Source organism: Biomphalaria glabrata, chromosome 2 (assembly GCF_947242115.1).
Source record: "Biomphalaria glabrata chromosome 2, xgBioGlab47.1, whole genome shotgun sequence".
Taxonomy (NCBI): Eukaryota; Metazoa; Mollusca; class Gastropoda; family Planorbidae; genus Biomphalaria; species Biomphalaria glabrata.
Window position 1 is genome coordinate 7529906 of NC_074712.1, and position 21013 is coordinate 7550918.

At 38.3% G+C, this 21013-nt stretch overlaps 1 protein-coding gene across 4 annotated transcripts in view; it reads right to left on the minus strand.

Moving 5' to 3' along the window:
- Window positions 1-313: 313 nt before the first annotated feature.
- LOC106074815 (uncharacterized) overlaps window positions 314-21013 on the minus strand; it is a 55742-nt gene continuing 35042 nt past the window's right edge. For 3 of the 4 annotated variants that reach the window (XM_013235659.2, XM_013235660.2, XM_013235661.2), the window contains exons 2-3: window positions 10271-12486; window positions 314-5466 (exon numbers count right to left, since the gene is read on the minus strand). In XM_013235659.2, the coding sequence (XP_013091113.2) occupies window positions 3621-5466; window positions 10271-12486 (4062 nt within the window). In that variant the 3' untranslated portion in view covers window positions 314-3620. Of the gene's footprint in view, window positions 5467-10270; window positions 12487-12829; window positions 13058-21013 lie in introns of those variants that run through there. The other variant, XM_013235662.2, reaches the window with a different exon arrangement.

A 21013-nucleotide genomic window follows, 5' to 3' on the forward strand; every position in this document is an offset into this window, starting at 1 on the left:
TTTTGTAAAAAAAAATAGGTGCCGGTACTCAGTGATAAATTGCCTACTTTTAACTACTAATATATTAATAATAAATGTTAAAATACAAGAAAAGAAATATTTTTTTCCCCACATTGAAAAAGGTGGTAGTACACAGTACCAATAATTCTTTATAAAAAAAAAAATCTGACTTAAGAAGTTAAACATGCTTGGTGTCACCCCTCAAAAAAACTTTTTTAATGGCTTGACCAAATGTTCTAGTGAATCCAACAGAGCAACTACCCTAATAATGTTGCTGAGATAAAAGTGAAGAAGAACTACAAAGGAGACCAAATTTTTTTTTGTATTGAACTTAAAACTTTTATTGGAATACATGAGGGAGAACAAACATACAAAATGAAACAAAAGAAGGACAAATACAGAATGAATATTTGGACATACAGAAGTGGTAATAGTTATACAGTCACAAACAGTAGATAGCTGGGCATTGATACTTTTGACCAATGCTAACATGAGGCTGTTGGTCATAGGTCAATGCTAACATGGTAAACAAATCTAGTGTCATACATTCATAGTTTGTAAATACAAGAACAGACAAGACAGAAAATTATTTGCAGGAGCTAAGATGACTTGATCAAGAAAATAGTTTATAAACAACTAACTGAAATCAGTAATGACGAAACAAAAAAAATGCCATCCTATAGCAATGTGTGGTTGACTTTTGACTATTAAACAAAGCAAAGTGTGGTTGACAATTGCCTGTGTCACTGAGCCTAATCATAAAATAATATGTACATAGTCCAGCTATTTCAAAAGTTGAATTCCAGGTTCTTTTTTTTTTAACACAACCGTCCAGTTGCCCACCCATTTCATCAATTCTCAAACATAAGACTTAGATGGTAGTACAGTGTATTGCATATACCACACACTGACTTATTAAAAACTGCTCCTTTGGTGGTGTACAGAACTTTGGAACTACAGAAAACAGAAAAGTTTGACAAAATACTCAAATGTGCAATTTAATTAAAAAGTATGTATCTATTCTTTACTAGAAAAATCTATAGGCCCTTTCCATATATATTTATTAAAAAATAATTTGATAATTTCCTCTAGGTTATATTAAACTGCATTAATCTTCAGACTCGAAGACAGGCCTTATTATTATATTAAAAATACATGTCAAATTAGGATGGAGAATGCAGGCCAATAAATGAAGCAATGGCCAACAAACTCTGGTTGAAATGTTTTAGTTTAGAGTTGGAACTCTTAGTGGTAGTCTCTGTACAGACCTCACATCTACGTAGTCTACTGAACTCAACACTAACCTCTCACTTTGGTCAAGAACTGGAATCCCAGTGACGGCAGAGATTTTGGAACCTCATGTCCACCCAACTCAGAGAAGTTAAAGGCAGTGGCCACATGACATGTTGGCCATAGAACAAACCATATGCTTGACCATCATCTGCCACATGGATCAAAAGGTCTGAAAGGTGTCTACCTTTATTTTTATTACATCTTCACTATAATCGCATCTAATGAAAAGTATTTAATAACCCTTTATTGAACAAGTTTTTAAAAGAATATTTTAATCTATACAATTTTTAGTACAGGATTTTTTTTAACAATCAGTTTCATTTTTATGAATGTACAAAAAAACAACAACAACTTACTGATAGACAAAATAGACCTATTGGAAGAGAAAACAACCCTCACAACTCTTGTTCACATCAACAAACAAAAATCAATTGCTTGCTTGGTTTTTTAAACCTAAACATGGAGTGTTTTAGTTCATTACATATATTGCATTTTGTTTTTCAAAGTTCTACTAATAACACCACTTGTAGTGAAGTCATTTTTTTCTTGCATAATTACAACTGTAGACACACACAAAAAGTCTACAAAGTGTTTAATTAAAACCACAATACCTCATTTGTAGACAAACAAAAGGAATAAAGAAGTGCTCACATAATAAATCTTCTAGCAAAACAATTCTAGACACTTTTGTGACATTAAAAGATTTCCACATTTTTTATGTATACTAAGGGACACTCCCCAGAATGTATGATGTTATTTTAAGTTCTAACCCCTGTTTTATATGACATTTTGAAAAAGTTGGGTCAAACATAAGTCTTATACACCTGCAACAAAGACAACAAGAAAAAAGACAATATAAGTTATTTAAATAACAGCAATCGTACGTAGGCCTATACAATAACAATGTGAAACTGACCAGATAAGTTAAGGACAGATTTTGTTATTTACCTGTAGACACATTCGTTCAATAAAATGGTTCGACCAGGACAGTCAACTTCCATGCGCAGACACACACATCAACTTACATTAGATGAGGACAGACTAATAAAAACTGTTTTTAAAAAAATGTTTGTGGCTAACAAATCTGTCATGGCTTCAACAAACAAAAGATGGATGTACAAAGACCACAACAAAAGAGAGTTGGTGTGTGGAGTATCTGCGTACTGCACAGCTTGTACACAAACTCACATAAAGTAGAAAGGAAAATGTAAAGACAGCATGTTTGTTCAGTCATTTGAGGAAGTTTCTGTAGAAATGTGACAACAGAGAACATGTTCTAATTTGAACTTTTTATTATGAAACTATGAACTTGTCTTGTGCAGCAATTAAAATTCTAGGCCTACAGACTGATAAAAATCTGGCCATCTAAACCTCACTTTCAAAGATATATGGGGGGGTGGGAAGGAAGGATAGAAAGAGCACAAGAGACCAACCAGACAATTAAAATTATTTTGTCTTACTTTATTTGGTTGGTTGGCTTTAGTTATCTGGAAAGAAGTGTGGCCTCTAGTGACATAATTAGCCTTTCAAGGCAGTCATTTAATACTGTCATTATCAGATAAAGGTCAGAGAGTAGGTCACACACAGCACATTGAATCTGTGAGAAAAAAGTGGTCATAGTGACATGACCCAGGGAGCTTAGCCTATCTAACACAAGGGAAACTTGCAGTATTTGTCTTATGGTTCAACTTTGGGTCAGACTGTAATTTTCTGGGTATATTATAAACAATAATAATGTTAGAATGAAACAATTTACGAACATCTTTTTAAATGTTAAATCATCACTATTCGTGGATTTAATCCATTGGTCACTCATCCTGCAGTTCCTTGAAATTTGATGTGACCTCACTGCTACACATATATAAATATATACATACACATAAAAATCCATTGCAAGTGGAATCTAATGAAATTCCATCAAAATTAAACACATAAATATTGACTTGTATATATTAGAATGTCACAGATTATCTGAATGCAGTTACTAAGTGATAATGTTACACTGTATGCATTCCAGATCCGATTGATTTAACTCAAGTAATCCAGAAAGGGGAAGGGGGGGAAGAAAGTGCAAAGAAATAAACAAAAAACAAAGATGGTATATACTCAAAATGAACTGAATGACGACATCAAAAAAGAAAATGAAATGACACAATTGTTTCTCCGTGCCCATCACAACTCTATGGAAATGTCATTTCATGAAAAAACTGAGTATTTAATCCTTTGGTTTTATTGCTAAGACCATTGGTATGTATTAGCAACATTTCATATGTACAGTCTGATATTTCCATTGCAGGGGTCAAATGATAGTGGTAAACTAGACAGTTTCATGTTTTGCCAGTTCTCGGCTTGACGCTAAGGTCTAATACTTCCGCACCACTGGCCTCTGGTTCAGGGTGTGTTCCTGAGGGTGCAGAAGAAGCTGCAGCTTCTCCTGGGCGCTCAAAGAAACGAGACATTCGAGCCATGTCAACCGAAGGAGGCTGAAGCACTCCTGGGAAACCCCAGAGGCCTGGAGCAGGTGCAGCTGAGAGCTGCAAAGCAGCTGATAAATCCAGGAACTCGTGCTTGCCTGGTGTACCAGATGTACCACTGCTGCTGCTACTGCGTTGTTTCATGTTGCTACTGCTCCCGCTGCTACTAGCAGACTTGCTTGTCACTGGGGTGTTTTTAGCAGAAGCTGAAGAGGATGATGATGACAGCGAGGATGAGTTGGTGACCACAGAAGAGGAAGAAGAGTGATAGTTATGGTTAGAAACATGACTAGACGACGGCTGACTAGGTCTTGATTTTTTCTCCAAGCTGGAACCGTCTCTGGAGTAAAGATCTGAAGGTGATGGTGGAACAACTGGCCTTGGTCGTTTATTGGATGACAATGAGGATGAAGATGAGGAGGAGGATAATGAGGCTGATGCCATCAGAGACTTAGCAGATTGCCCAGTAGAGATGCTGCCACTAGATTTGCTAGTGCCAGAGCCAAGACTGTTGCTTTTACTGGCCATGATTGCAGCAATAGTTTCTCTGGTCTCCCGCTCTCTCACAGCAGCAGCTTGTTGCTGGAACTGTTGCTGTTGATGATGAAGCTGAAGTTGTTGAAGCTGTTGCATCTGCTGGTGTTGGAGGATGGATGCAGCCTGGGCTTGCCAAAGCAGAGACTGGGCATTCATAGCAGCTCTCTGGTCCTTGTTGTTTTTGTTTTTTTCTGCTGCAGCAGCAGCCTCAAACATTTCTAGCTGACGCAGCATGAGGGGGTCCATGGCTTGCTTTTGGAACTCCATAAGTCTCTGCAGGTACAGGGGATTGCTCATCAGAGTTTTCATCATGTAAGGGTCTTGCATGCCGTACATGTGCTGGAAGGCGAGGATATTGGCGGCGGCAGCATTCAGTTCCATGTGGGCAGCAGCCAGCGCGGCTGATGGCGCTGCCTGAAACATGACGCTGTTAATGCTGTTGCTGCTAATACCACTGGTGTTGCTGGTAGTGGTTACACTTGCTGATCTTGTGGAGGAAGTAGACGGGGAGGAGGTCTGGTAGCTGCTGGGCTGCTTAGAGGACTGGCGTGACAATGGCCTTGAGGAAGAGGATGGTGCCGATGTAGCAGCAGGAGATGACGACGATGAAGGAAGAGATGGCAGCGATGATTTTACACGATTTTGCACCTGACTAGGTTGTTCCACTTTTCTTGACTTGGTCTCGGTAGGTCCAATTTTAGAGTACGGATCCATCAACCCATTATTCATAAGTTCCAAGTTTTCCAACATTCTCTTCCCTTTGTCAAGGCCATCTTTCAGTGCATTAAAACTGTTATTGACTGCTTGAGCCCTTGCAGCATCCAGGCTATTTCTAATTGCGTGACGAGTGTCTGGGCTGATCTGATGGGGGAAACCCATGCTCTCCCTAAATAACTTGTCTGCCGAGGTGCGTTGATCACTGCACAGAGACGGTGAGTATGCGGGGGAGGAAGAGGGCGGCATGGACTGCTTGTGGCCAGTGGGAGCTGAAGGTGGGGTCAATGTGGGTGATTTTCTCCCGGCTCCAAGCAAAGCATCTAGCGTGCTTTTTTTATTTGGTTCACGACTGCTAGGTTCGGTAGCCTGAGTAGATACTATCTGTTTCTCTTTGGATGTTCTCAGACTGTCAATGATGTTAGACAAACGAGATGTCCTCTTCACACTGAAATTATAGGGAAAAAGGAAGAAAATTAAGAAAACCAGAAATAAAATACTTTATTTTCTATAAAGTTCTAGTTTAAAAAAATGATTCCTAAATAACTGTAGTTCAAATTTCTTTTATTTATAATAATAAACAGCCGGTAATGTCTTAAGCTGCCTTAACAGAAGAGAAAAAAAACAACAAAATACTTGCTAACTATTCTTATCTATACATATATATATATTTTTTACATTAATTGAATTAGGATAATGGTAAATGTAGATTTTGTTTGAGTCCCTAGATTTCTGAACCTCTCTAGTTATTAGTACAGTTCCAACATTTTTTTCTTTTTCTCATTTATTCAGATAAATCTTGTGATTTTTAAAACTGGGATGAAAAGTTATAGATTTGTATTAGTTTGATTTTTTTAAAATGTTACAAAAACAACAACAACAACAACCCCCCCCCACACACACACTAAAATCATTGAACTAAAACTATACAAATACACAAATAGAAAAAGTTATATTTTCTATGAGGATGTCCAATGACTTCTTGAATTTTATTTGTATATATGCTTAAATTTGTATTTTTTTTTTTAATTTATTTTTTTGTTTATTTCAGAAAGGAAGATAAAAAAAAACACACCAATGTTTTGATTTCTTTTTATTAGCTAGAACTGAAGAACAAAGCTACAAAACTACTACATAAGTACACTATGGAGGCTTGGTGGCTGAGTAGTAAAGCACTTGGCTTACAAACCGGGGTCCCAGGTTCAAGTCCTGATGAGGACTGGGATTTTAAATTTCAGGATTTTTTTTTAGGCCCCTCTGAGTCCACCAAACTTTAATGGGTACCTGATATTAGTTGGGGAAAAGTAAAGGCAGTTGGTGATTGTGTTGGCCACATGACCTTTCCATCATCTGCCCTATAGATGGCAAGGTCTGAAAGGGGGAACTTTACTTTTCTTTTTACATGATCACACTATGGTAAAACATCTTATTTTGAAATGTTTTTGTATACTGAGCACTGGATTTGTTGCCTGAATAAGCCAGGAAAAACAACGATTTAGCAGAAGTCCCTGATTAACATGCATGACAAGATTGATGCATGAAAGGCATAGGATGTAATTATTTTCTCTTTAGAAGTAACCGCTGTAATTGATATATAAAGATAAGATAAAAAAAAAAAAGATTAAAAAAAACAAACTTGTTTGCTCATTGAATTAAAAAAAAAAATGTTTTGTATAATGCAAATTAACTTTAATAAAAGACATTTTTCAAGAAAGATTTTTAGACTTGCCAGTCTTGCAATGTTTCTATTTCTCCTTAGACTTAGCTGTTATAATAAACTGAAAATCAGATCAGAACTTTCTCACCAGAAAACATTTTCAAAACATGGCTTCTTTGTCTGAATGTCATATCTTATTTTAACTCAAACTTATTTCTGAATATTTCTTCATGCCACTTTATGTTTAGTCTGCATTAAAGGGTAGGATATGAAACTGTATTTCTTTGGCAACTACTTGAGATATGGCAAAATATGTAGGTCATGGCTGGGGCTGCCTAGCCATAGGAAATACTGCGTCCCTCATTAATCTTCAGACTCGAAGACAAGCCTTATTATCATTATTACTTGAGAATGAAAAGTTTGAAACTGAAATAATTGTCATTGAGTTAAGTGTCACTAATGTTGCTGTTTGTATCATTTCAATATTTTAGATTTAGAGCTCTTTTAAAAGTAAAATTGTGCGACCCCTTGAAAAATGAGCATTCTTTTAAAGTTAAGTAAAATAATGAAAAGGGAAACTACTGGCCTCACATAAAATTGTCTCGGCTAGAGAACTTTGTTTAGGCAAGTCAAACAGATGATTGATGAGTTTTAAAGCAAAGAAACATATCAGTAAGAAAAAAAAAACAACAGTTTAAGCTTCCTTATTTCTGAAACATAAAATGAATATCACAGGGTTTTGTATGTATAACAAAAAGCTGTGCTATGGTATGTCAGGTGAAAATAGTAACACCTGAAGGTTAACAGTGTGTTTGCCACTTAGATTTTAGCTGACACAGGATCTCTTTTCTTTTTTTTTCCAACAGGTAAAACTTGGCCTAAGTAATCTACTCGATACTATGATTGATAAAACATTTTCTGACTTTCTTTCAAATATTTCTTGACCTTCACGTTGCATACAGAACAGCCATTAAATGTACAGGTAAATGACCTACGGGTTGGTTCATTATCTCAGAAAGTAAAGATGTTTATATTATATATCATGAACCCTCTGAGCAAATACATGTTATACTTTTATATCCATTTTTTTTTTGGTAATCTAAGAACCAACAACTTTGGTGTTCTTTGGCATCTCTACAATCCAAACTTTGAAAGCATATTATATAATATATCTTGATTCTCGTTCCTTGTTTATTAAATAATACTGGTACATAATTTACTTTTTTTTTCCCCCTCCTTTAAACTCCTAATATTTGTCCTATTCTCATGCAAGTTTAAAAGGTAACCAGCCAGAACTAAACGAAAAAGAAAATCTAATTGACACTTAATGACATAGTGGTTTGAGTGGTTAAGGATCATTCTGCCAATACAAATGCTGCAAACATACAAAGTCTAGTGGAAGATTTTGAAATCAATAGATGTGCCAGAGCTTATTCAGCTATAAATAGGAACTTGGATTTATATCCGCTTGTGAAAGATAGACAAAATACAACACTCTTGCTAAACTTTGAACTCCAAATAGCTAACCTCATCTGCCCCCATTTTGAGGGAAAGTTTATTTTTCACATTACATTTGTTCATATTCAAATGAGCCAGACATTTATGGGGGGTTTAGATTATGTCAAAGTAAGCCAGGTAAATGTTAGCTAATTCAATTAGTTTCAATTAAAGCTTTTCCAGAAAAAATGGATTATGATTCTTGTGCATTCAATAAAAAAAGAAAAGTATAGACACAAGACAAGCACATCAAGTCGGAAAATGGCAATTGGCCAAAATTGTTTAATTTATAACAAACCACCTTCTTATAAGACTGTGGAACAAGACATTGCTGTCAGAACATTATTGTAGATTGGACACAAGTCAAACTTCATACTGTTTAGACTAGTAAACAATCCATCCTTAAGAGGAAGTTCTTAATAGAATTTGGCCACAAATTGGTTGAGAAACACAAGGCACTGCTTAGTACAACCACCACCAATGATGAGATTGGACTAACAGTGGAATTCATCAAAGGAACCTATTTTAAATATTCAAACACGCAAGGAGAGAAGACTTGACAGTAAAGTAGCAATCATACATAAAACACTGAACCATAATCTTCAAATACAAAAACAAAACCTAATAGAATATTCAGAAAGACACAAAGATAAAGGTACATTCCTGGTTCCATATGCTAGGACAAATTAGTACTAATGCTCCTTCTTCCCTAGTGCTATATCTATTAGACCATAGAATGGGTTGCCTGAGTCATGAGTCAGCCAGGAAAACCAATGACTTAGTAATGCCATTGGATTATAATTAAAGCTATATATATATATATATCCATCAAATATCTTGATGAAAATTGGATTGATTTATATTCTCCGTGTAAATCAACCTCATATTTTATTATGTTCTAAAAGCAGTCTTTTCATTTAAATTTCACAAGTAGTTCCTGTAGTTGTTGGCAGTACTGTAATGTTGCTTATGAGTGAGTTGCCTTAGAGAAGTATGCCTACCATCATCCTACTATCAATGTCACGATTATCACTAAATCATTATCAATTATAATAAGAAAAAACTATTACAGTTAAACCTGAGTTTACCCTGTGAGGTCAATTAGCTAGCTAGTGATTCTTTTCCAATGATATATTTTACATAAACTGTCCAATGTATAAGAAAATTGTTAGAGCCGTTTCCCAGTTCCGTATCCAGGTTTTTGTTTGATGACTCCAAAAAGAATTTGCAAGCTGATACAAGGAAAAAGGAAGATGAAGGCTGGTAATAACTTTCTAAGGAGCTGAAATTGTAGCTGCTCTACATGGTAATATACTATTATACGCTGCAATTCTGATATTAATTCAGGTTGTGTAATGTAGAATATAATACGCTGCAATTCTGATATTAATTCAGGTTGTGTAAGGTAGATATAATACGCTGCGATTCTGATATTAATTCAGGTTGTGTAAGGTAGATATAATACGCTGCGATTCTGATATTAATTCAGGTTGTGTAATGTAGAATATAATACGCTGCGATTCTGATATTAATTCAGGTTGTGTAATGTTGAATAGAGTTATGAACACATACAGTAGTACAGTAGTCACAAAAACCTGGCCTAATGTGGACCAAAGTGTTGAAGACTTTTTTTTTTAAATATCAGGCTATTGGAAATGAGATTAAAAAAAAAACGAAAAATACAGAAAATATGGTACCACTGTAATTGCTTTGATTACTGATGAATACAATAAGTTCATTACCAACACACCTTGTTATGAAATACTGAAAAGTTGTTTTAAAATTTTTAGTCCCTTACTATGTGATATTTGTGGAGCTTGTATCATTTTTTTGCCTTACTAGATTTTTTGGACTGACTGGTATAGAGTGGCTAATAGTCTTTTGCATAGGATTAATGCTTTAAAACCAATTTTATCTGGTACAGTGTGGACAATTTAGGGTCTCTACAGCCTCTGACTAGGTCTAACAATCAATCAATGTTTCATCCAGATCAATCAAACAACAGGAGGGAAATGAACAAATATGTTTTAGCAACTGTAATCATATATATATTTATATGGTTAAACTTAAAAATCATATTCACGAGATCTTGCGTTACCTTTTGGGGGCGACTTTTCCTTTGCTGTCTTCCCGCTGACCTACTTTGGTGCTGTCATTAGATGACAAATGTGATGCATGACCGAGTGGAGATGACAAATGTGATGTGTGACTGAGAGGTGGAGACATCTGTTGACTGCTATGGCTTGGCGACAGACGCAGTCTTTGGGAGCCAGGAGAGGTCAGCCTGGGAATCTGGGCAACAGGTGACATTCTAAGCTGACTGGTTGCAGACGGTAGTCCAGCCAGGCCAAGAGGAGACAACTGTGCAACTGGTCCACCCAGAGGTGATATCTGTGGGACAGTACCATCCACGGGTAATGGAAGTGGTGGAAAAGAAGCCCCAGCTAGAGCTCTTACAAGACTGGATGCTGGTAGGGTGGCAGGAAGTGGAGTGGAGTTGTCATCGTCATACTTAGTCCAAGTAATGAAAGGGTTTTCACTGTCTGGGATACCGTTGGTGCAGCTCTTGGTTGGAACAGTGCTGGGGGCGTTACCAGACTGTGAGCTCTTGGTGCTTACTGGTGAAGGTAATGAAGTAACAGGGACCTCTTTCACTTTAGGGACAGCAACTTTAGGATCACAGCTGACCGAAGCTAGACTGGAAGATTCATTCATTTCATCCAAGGAAATTTTTTCACAATTAGACAGATCAGCATCCTTATTCAAGCAAGCTGCTTCTAAGCCATTCTCATTGGAATTGGACATTTTGATATTAAGGTTGAGGTCTTTCACTTCAGCTTGAGAATCACTAATAGAGTGAGCCTCTTCCCTAGGAGGCTCATTCTCTTTGTGATACGGCAATGTCAAGTCATTAGAGATTGTTTTTATCAGGAAGTTCTTATCACTGTCTATGTTTGAATTATTTACAATTGAATGGTGTGCGTCAACATCAGAACTATCCATCTTTTCCGCAAGAAACCTGTTTGAGGTCTCCGATGAAAAAGCATCCTCACAACTCACAGCTTTGCATGCGGGCAAATCATCCACAAGATTAGCAGATAATGCCTTAATAGGTTTTAAATGCTGAGGGGACTTCCCCATTGAAGCAGATAGAACACATCCATCAGAATTATCTGGCACATACAATGCTTTGATCTCTTCTGGTTTGGTATCCATGTCTGTGACAGGCATTGACTCCTTGCAAGGCAGGGAGAAAGCAGGAGTTATCTCCTCAGCTTTGTAATCCAAATTATTTGTTTGATTCAAAGTGTTGTTCATGCATTCCATGGGCCTTAATACATCCTCAATTTGTTGGAAATAGTCTGTGTCCTCTTGTTCCACATCTTCTTTCACTTTGGAACAGTCCACCGTTGGTTGATCTCTAAACCGAAGTATATCCTCCGCTGCGTTTTCATTATTCAATAAAAGGCTGCTATCCTTGCAGTTCCCTTTAAGGTTAGTTGTTTCACACAAATTTTTCCACTCAAGGTGGTTCTGTATCGGGCTCTTCCCCTTGTTTTTAAAATCCACATCCATGCCAAGTTTGGCATTTCTCACCTTGTCGTTCTTACCGTCTTTAAGCATATTGTGGTTGTGATAAGGTTTATCCATGGATAGAGTATCCATCTTCAATGGATTGTCACATTTATCCATATCCTCAACATCTGTGTCAGAATCTGATGAATTGCTAGAAATAACCTCCCTGGATGCAGTAGATGTTACTTTAGCTGATGGTTTGCCAACATTTGAAATTGTAAGCTTGATAGGAGTCCTTGCTTTCGGGGGCTCCTCAACAACATCAGACTTCTGGTTATTGTTAGGAAGTACTGCATCTTTCTTTTCATCTTCATCATCATCAGAATCATCATCTGATGTGGATGAGTCCTCAGAAGATGATGTGCCACCAGAAGAGGAGGAAGAGTCAGATGACGACTCTATCTTTTTTGAAGGAACATCTTTAAATAATGGTGAGTCCAAGTTTGGGATCTCAGGCAACTTGTCTTCAATATCTTTAGGCTTCTCCGGTGTAATAGATATAGTAATGCCTAGAGGCTCTAACTTGTTGGTTGTTGTGGCGGCAGCTGCTGCCGCTACCCCTGCAGCCGTCGCAGTCATTTTAATTGGAGGCTTTGGCTGAGGTGCAGGCTGTTTGCCTTTCTTACGTTTCTTTCCAGCTGCTGTTCCTCCGTTGCATGAACGTCTGTTGTCGTCTCCTGAAGTTTCACCGCCTGAGCATCCTTTATTCGTATCGCCACTTGATCCTGTCTTGCCATTCTGAAAACAAAACATAAAAAAATAGGTCATAAATAGATCAAAAATAAGTTTGATGAACAGATAAAATAGGTCCAAATTATTTGTAAGAGCAAACAATTTTAATAATCTAGACAGATGTTATAGAATCAGCCTCCCCCCCCCCCTCCCCCAACAAAATTAAAAAAACAAAGTTAAGGCTTTATTAAAAAAAAAAAAACAACTAAATCAAACTTAGGCCTATTGAAACATTTATTAAGCCAAAATTAGCCATATTGACAGAAAACTCCAAATCGAAAACTTGAATTTACAAACAGTTAAAAAATGTAATGTAACATGAGAAAAGATAAAAACCCAAGTCTAATACCATACTGACTGCCACCTAGGCAAATATGAAAGAGTGCTGTGTTCCATTTCAGCTTCTTTATCTTCTGGTTTCAACTTTCCCTTTGACTAATTATGTTCCTCCCTAAACCACTTTGAACTTCAAACTTCAAGGCCCAATGGCTACCACTAAACCTGACAACATCTCCAGTACACTGCTGGCTTGACCTAGTGCGGTAACACTACATGTACCATTTCAGTCTGGTGTGCTGATCTCCCTCTCCCCCCCATTTCCCCTCGCGGCACATTACCCCGTTATCACCAAGTTTTTATAATGGAGCCTGAGGTCTACCTGTTGTATTTCGGTTTTGTGGTAAACGCTATTAATAGCCTAAGCCTAATTCTAGTGTATTGAAACATAAAAATGGTTGAAAGAAACGCACTGCACACCCCCCACCTCGTGGCCGTGTTGGTGGATGGAAGGAATGCTGGGTATACAAAAAAAAAAATGCCTTTTAATCTGGAACAGCTTATTGAAAGAGTCATCTAGACATATTTGGATAATTGTATACCGACTACAAACGCAGATCTCTACAAGATCTAGATCGACTAGTCTATAACTAGGTCTAGATTCGATACTTTATTTTATATGGAGTATCTTTATAATGGCCAGATTTAATAGCATTGTCGAACTGTTTGTAAAACTCTTGGCCAGATTTTATTGCACAACAAAACGCTGGCTAATTTACTATATTGTTTACTGTCTGGTAAATTACGTAAGACGTTTGATCTAGATCTAGAATAATAGTATTACTTCAAGTGAGTGTTACTGGTATCTGAAAAATGGTTTTCAAAATTTTAAATTTCGGTCTACCCCTTTTTTATGTACACATATTACTGTGTATTTTACTGCACAATTTACCAACTATTACAGATTCCAATCAGGCCTAGAGCTAGACTACAAGGTATATGTCGCAGACACAATCCTTACTAATAAATAAATGGGGAAAAGCTACAATGGGGATCAGCTTGAGATCAAGTTAGATAAGTTGTGAAACCACTAGATATAGATAACGAAACCAAAATGAAATAGATGTCTTTCTGTATTAAAACTTGCGCACACAAATATATGGCTTACTTGGCGATCATTGCTTCCCCTCCCCTCCATTTGCCTCCCCCCTTCCCACAATCTCATTCCCATTTTAACACCTCCCAAACAGTAGGAAACGAGAGATCATGATGGATGTCCTATTTGTTTAAAAAAAAAGGTTAAAACTTATATTCGGGCTAGTCCATAGCAAGAGGGGAGTCCGCTTTGAAGTATGCGTATTGAAAAGTTGAGACTACCAAGTAAAAAAAAAAAAATCCTGGACACACACAACAATCGAACAAAGGGCTATAACTGCGGCTATGCATGGCAAAGAAAAAGATAGATGTTTTTTTTTTTGTTTTGTTTTTTTGGGTGATGAAAAAAAAAAAAAGGGGGGGGGGGAAAGCATCAGCGATTTGTTTGTTGGTTGCCTGATTTTAAGTCTTCTCTCCCCCCCCCCATTCCCCTATCCCGTGGAAAGCAGCACAGTGTAGAGCTGTCTGAACAAACAAGATGGTAGCTGTGTGTGCAGTGTTTAACTAACAAAAGACACGTTTGACAAAATTAGACCGGGGGTAAAAAAGAACATACACACTTGTGACTGGTATATAACTGTAGAGATGATGGGGGGGGGGGGGGGCTGCAGCAATAAGACAGTTCAAATTTGAGGCGTTTTTGTGATGGAGAAGAGGAGAGGGAAAAACACAACCTCCCCTCCCCTACAACACCGACATAATACAGTGTTGACGTCTGTTGAGATTTTTTAGTAATCGATCTCAAGAATTCAGACGTAATCGATCTCAAGAATTCAAGTCTGAAAAGTAATAGGAACAGTTACACCCTCAAGTCATCCACAAAGATGCACAGACCTTACACTATTTAAAGTAAGTAATTAGAAGTTTCCCTTTCAGACCTTGCGATCTATGGGGCAGATGATATAAAGGTCATCTGCTTCTGTGGCCCACGGTTAACGAGGGTGTCATGTGGCCTGCACAACGACCAACCGCCTCAACATTTCCCCAACTTATGTCGGGAACCCATTAGAGCTGGGTGGAATCACAGGCACGCTAAAGATCCCGAAGTTAAAAAATCACAGTCTTTACCAGGATTCGAACCCGGGACCCCCGGTTCGGAAGCCAAGTGCTGGCTTGACAAAGTGCACATGTATCATTTCAGTCTGGTGTGCTGACCCCCCCCCCTTTTTTTTTAACCAATCAACCACCGCGTCTTACATGAGTACACTCTTTCTAATGGATAGTCTTCAACATGGAGACGCAACATATGGCGGCACAAAACAGTGGCGGAACTTGCAAGTAAGAAATAGTAGGTAGGCAGTATTAGATGTTGAACTAAGTTCTGTCCATATAGAAGATGTTTGTAATAGAACTTGCAATTCAATCTCAGTGTATCTCAGCCCAAAGTATGATCACCCCACTCACCTTCACCTATCCCTTAGTATGCTGGAACGTTGGGGCACCACACAAGATCTGTTGGCCATCTTTCTCCATTCCTCTGTGTCTTTTGATTTGAATATAATCTCTTTCAATGCCAGGCCTGTCCACTCTTTTATGTAAAATTGTCTTCCCATCGCTTTCTCTGTCTGCCTCTTCCTGGCACTGCTCCTTGAAGGAAGGTCTTTGCGAGCCCCGAGGACCTTATAGTAGTTAGCAGGTCATCGTGGGTCCAATCGTGGTACTAATCCTGTCGTCTGTGATGCAGTCTGATATCTCACATCTGCGCAATGCAAAGGGCCTCAAGAAAGACGAATATACGCTTGCGTTTTAGACGGATTGCTCACCCCAACACCCTGGCGACACACAGAGATTTTAGGCGCATGTTTTAAAAGGGTGGACAAAGTTCCTAGTCACCACCCTGTTAGATCTAGATGTCGCAGCCTCTTTGGGCCTTAAGGATCGTGTATGTCAATGCCCAGAAAGCCGAGGGTAATGTCTGATACTAAATCTATTATCTAGTTTTAAACTAGCAAAACGTTTTAATGCTATGTAAAACAGATCCATTTCTTCTTCTGCGTTCTCATTTTTATGTTGGATGGTTCAGATATCTAGTCCTAGATCTAGATCTATGTCTGAGATGAACTGGCGCAATGGTTTCCAGATCAGGAGCTGTCCATATTGTTTTTCTTCTATAGGAGAGTTTTGGCGCCAGTCTTGTTCAGGCCTATCGATACAGTATACAACTTTGAAAGGCATAATAATTAATTACTTTATACTCAAGGAGACAAAAGTTGTTTTAAAAATGTTTAAATTTCAAATGAACCCTGCTAATGGTAGTGCTTGGCTTAACAGTTGTAAAGAACATAGATTTACATATAAGCCTGAAGACAATATGTTATTCAAAGCTGACAGTACAAAGTAAAACAATAGCAGATAGTGTTTCACCAGTACAAAGTTGAACAACAACAGATAGTGTTGTATCACAAGGCCACGCCCTACGCAAACCTAGCTAACGATCCCCCCCCCCCACAGGACCCTCCCAAGCCTTGTGGTGTGTACACACAGACATGCTCCTTACTTATCAGACGTCCCGCGAGTAAATAGACCACTTAAGAGCAATCAATAAATTATTAAAATTTTCAGCTCGTTACAATGTACTGTGTAGGTCAGACCATTTCAGTTGTGCAGCGTAACATCTGTCGCGTCTGCTGGATCTACTTCCGCTTTAAGTGACACGAAGCAGATCAAGGCGGAGAGTAGGAAAATTGTTTTACGGATGACATGTGAGATTTTGTTGACATCATAGCTCAAATAAGATTTTGATTTCGACAAACTGGACCTTTGGAAATCACATTATTTGATTCGGTCTTACATTTCCAGAATTTGAATACATTTAATGGCATTTTTTTGTCTGGATAATTATGTCTAAAAATCGCTTAACCCTTACTTTTTAAAATAAGTTTGTTGAAATACGAGAAGTGAGATCGACTAAAACAGGCTTCATTTTTTTTTTATATACTACAATTAGTTCAGGGAAAAATGTGACCAATTAATTAACTGAAAACATTGACATCTACAGTCAAAGTCGACCCGATAATCTCCAGCAAGTCCATTGATATGTTTTGAGTTGTTATGTTTTCTGTTCAACTAACTGTGAGGACATACTCTGATGTCATGACGTTAGCCGACGAGAAGCCGATCAAATAATTGACGATTAAATCAAGAACTAGGGTTCGGGTGACGTCATGTTGCCACTAGACTTATCAACCATAAAGAAAAAGATAAAAAGTATCCAATTCACAACTTATCACCCTTCCCCTCCCCCTCAAAAGAAAAAAAAAAGGCGTTAAAAATAAATCGAACCAGAAGAGAAAGAAATGAATGCACAATGAAATAGGAACTTCGGTACAAACGGTGATTTTTTTTAATAGCGTCCTTGACATTGTCCAGAATCGAACATTTCATCACGAAAAATCTCAATGAAAAAAAAAATGCATCTCCATTCAAGTTGACTCCCTTCCTTACTCTTAAGAGTCCAAGTCAAAGCACGCATTCGCACCTCACAATCAAACCACGCTGCGCACCAAGTCAAAGCACGCATTCGCACCTCACAATCAAACCACGCTGCGCACCAAGTCAAAGGAAGTCTCCGCTATTACAAATGTATCTGTTTTAAGAGACAATTATTCATACTAGATTCTAAATTTTTAAAAACCCAAATGTCTTGAGATCATTCAGCTTTGATAAAGCTACAGACTGGATGGAGACATACTTGAAGAGAGTTTGGATCTGAAAACAGTTTAAGGTTCTGATTTCTAAATATCAAGAATTAAAAAAAAAAAAACGTTTGAAAACTGATGCCATAAGGAACCTTATAGCGACTTTCCACTTGACAAGACTAGCTAGTAGTTACACATTAATTATCTCAAGATAGACCTAGGTAAACAGTGCATTACTTTTTTTTCTTTTTTTTTTTAATCTGCATGTGTCAAGTCGTGCATGGAGCACTGCTACACAGCATACACACACACACCCCAGGGCAACGTCGACACAGCGTAGACAAACCTTTAACAACAAGTGATTAAAAGCACTCGCGTCTTCGCAGCTTATTGTGCAGTGCCAGGGCACGAGATTTCAACAAGAGATAATACAGCGGAAGTGAACGTTTGTGTACGCGGTTGCTCACTGATTGGTGCACCACGCAGTAGCCCACCTCTCGTCTGATCTGGACAGGAATACATTATCAACTAGAAGAGAAAAAAAATGAAACACTCGGTTTTTTTTTAAGAACTGCACGAGGCCACAGGGCGAGGGGGTAGAACTTACCGGCAGATATAACTCTTGGTGAAGGGTGAGCGGGACTATCGATCTAGACTGGTTGTCATTCTTTCTCTCCTACCAAGAGACCGAACCCCAGAGATGTGTGTGTGTGTTTTATTTTTTGTTCAAAGGGGTGTGAGCGAGTGAGCAGCACTGACTGCTCAGCCGGTTCACGGATTGTGCGCGGGAGCACACCGTTTTAACTGCTGGACTGTTTTCACAGTTACAAAAACTACGGGCAGCGACAGGCAACAAGATGGTGGATCCGATTGGGAGGAGAGGCGAGGAGGAAAAGAGATTTGTAGCCACTCGAAAAATACAAATATTAAATAAATATTAGTACGTCAAAGCAGCGACGTCGCTGTGGTGGGTGTTTCTTGATGCAGTGATCCCGCACGGCAATTAAAAATAAATATATATATAAATTATACAACTTCTAAATATCTACCTACAATCGTCAACGTTTTTTTTTCTCCCACTCGTGTGACCCACTAGCGACGCCACTGCGCCAAAGAGATAAAATTAAAGTAAACAATAACCACTATACCACTATGTCCCAACAAGGATTATATATCAAATGAACCATTAGAAACAGTCTCAAATTGTTCTTACATTGTGTGTCAGCGGTGACCATAGACATTGACAAACAAACCTTTAACGTGACTATTTATAAGTGATGTGGTATTTTAAAATATGAAGACTATATTTCCAATAGTAAACCATGAACAAACTGGTGATATAAATACAAAGTCGAAAGGTAAATTGAAAAGGGGGCCATTGGGATTTGAACACGCGCCTCTACATGATGAATGTGAGGTCACGGCTCGAGTCTAGGAGCTGAAATTTAAAAATTAAACAATAAAGTAGCGGCGTCACTAAAGAATGTATCGATTCGCAAGGGGGTTACACCAAATGGGAAAATCGCTAAAAAAAATGCTATCTAGTTCAATTATACTTGTGTTAAATTAAATTACTCAATTGTCTTGAAGTGGCAGATTTAATACTGACTACCCAGTTCACGGACCCTCAGCTACGGTTGGATTTAATGTCACTGGATGTGCTTCTAGAGTATTCTAGACTATAGCTACATATTTATAATAAATACGCAATATATCGCAACTTTTTCCGTACCGGGTGACACCTACCCCAAAGACGCCTCTGCGTGTATGGAGGATGTCTCAAAAGCTGTTGCAAATGTGCCATGGAGTCGTATTATTAGGGCCCTAGGCTGTACGAACAAGTTTCTATCTACGTAAAGTCTTAAAGCGCGAAATGTGTGTGCCTGTGTGTGTGTGTGTGCGTGGGACGTTTAAGGCCATAAGTAACTTGAAAATATAATACATGACACAATATTCAGAACAGAGACAAGGGAGAGTAGCACTGCTGTGCGCAGTAGCAATTCATCTACTAAATAACTACTAATAGACATAACAACCGAGCTGTCTAGCTTCAGGCTTTGAATGCCTGACTCTTTTAACAATCAGGCGATTGGCGGCGACGTACGTCGTGAGCTTACAGAACACACGCGCGTGCACACTTACGGACATGCATAAATCATTAACTCTTAACAAAATAACAAAACAACTTGCAAAATTGGGGGGGGGGGGGGGGGGGGGCTTTCCAAAGAGAAGAAAAAAAAGGGAGGCCGGAATTTATGGTGGGTTTTTTTTTGGGGGGGGGGGGGGGCGAAGGCTTTCAGTTGTACACGTGAAAAAGGTTAGTAAAAGAGATGGGGTGGGAGGGAGGCATTCATATCTATAGCACACCATTAGTAACAAGAGATCACGAGGGTGTGTGTCTGTGTGTGGGGGAAATCAATAACAGTGCTCACCCTATAGCGTTGGTATTAGAAGAGTTGAGTTTTTTTTTTTTGTTTTTTTTTAATTGAGCCAGGCACGGGAAAATATGACAAGTGGATACGTAGAGAGTCAAGGGTTAATGTGAATGGAGTGATGTAATGGAAGGCTGCCTGGTCGTGCGATATGTGCGCTGGACTGTCGTTCGGTCCTCTCGATGGTTCTGGGTTCATACCCTATTCCTTCAGAATTGAAGATTATCACATTATAGCCAAAACCTACCGCAGAACGGGTGGGGGAGGGGGTGGCGGCGGGGTTTCGAACCTAAAACCACTGTGACCACAGTCCAGAGCACATATCAACACGACCTGGCAAACATTATATCATGCACACAAAAATTTACTGATATTAATAACCGAAACATTAAACAAAAGGGAAAAAATAGATAAGAATTAAGCCTAGATAGGGCGCCGCTATGCTTTAAACAGGCACTGTGCGTGCAAATAAAAAAAACCCTCTTTAAACCTAATAGTTTTCTGAAAACACGCAATAAACACATTACTAAGTACACTTAATCTAGTTGCTTCGGACAGTAATATGCATTCTGTCCAACACGTTTTACCTAAACCCAATAAAATGTGTCGACACCAAAACTAGCCTAGCTATACGTAATGACCGCTCTTGAACAGCTGTTTCCTACCAGGCCACTCTGTCACAAGGTCCTGTAGCCCGCGATAAGAACGATCGTCTGCTCTAGTGCAGTTTTCTAGTCACTGACCCTTACTTTAAAAAACCAAGAAAAACATTTTTAAAAATACTTTAAAAAAAAAAAAAAAGCTTATACGAAATGTAATTGTGCTAATTAGTTTGGATCAGTCATGTGATTACATGTTGTAATAGATCTAGACCAACAACAATAAATCTGTGCGATTAATAATATTTTTTACCAATTGTTTCCGTTTAGCGCTATTACATTCTTTTAGCTTTCTCACTACGCTATTATCTTATCTGGGGACCAGTTGGGCAAATGAGAGGGGGGGGGGGGAGAAAGGAATATCTGGGTGGAT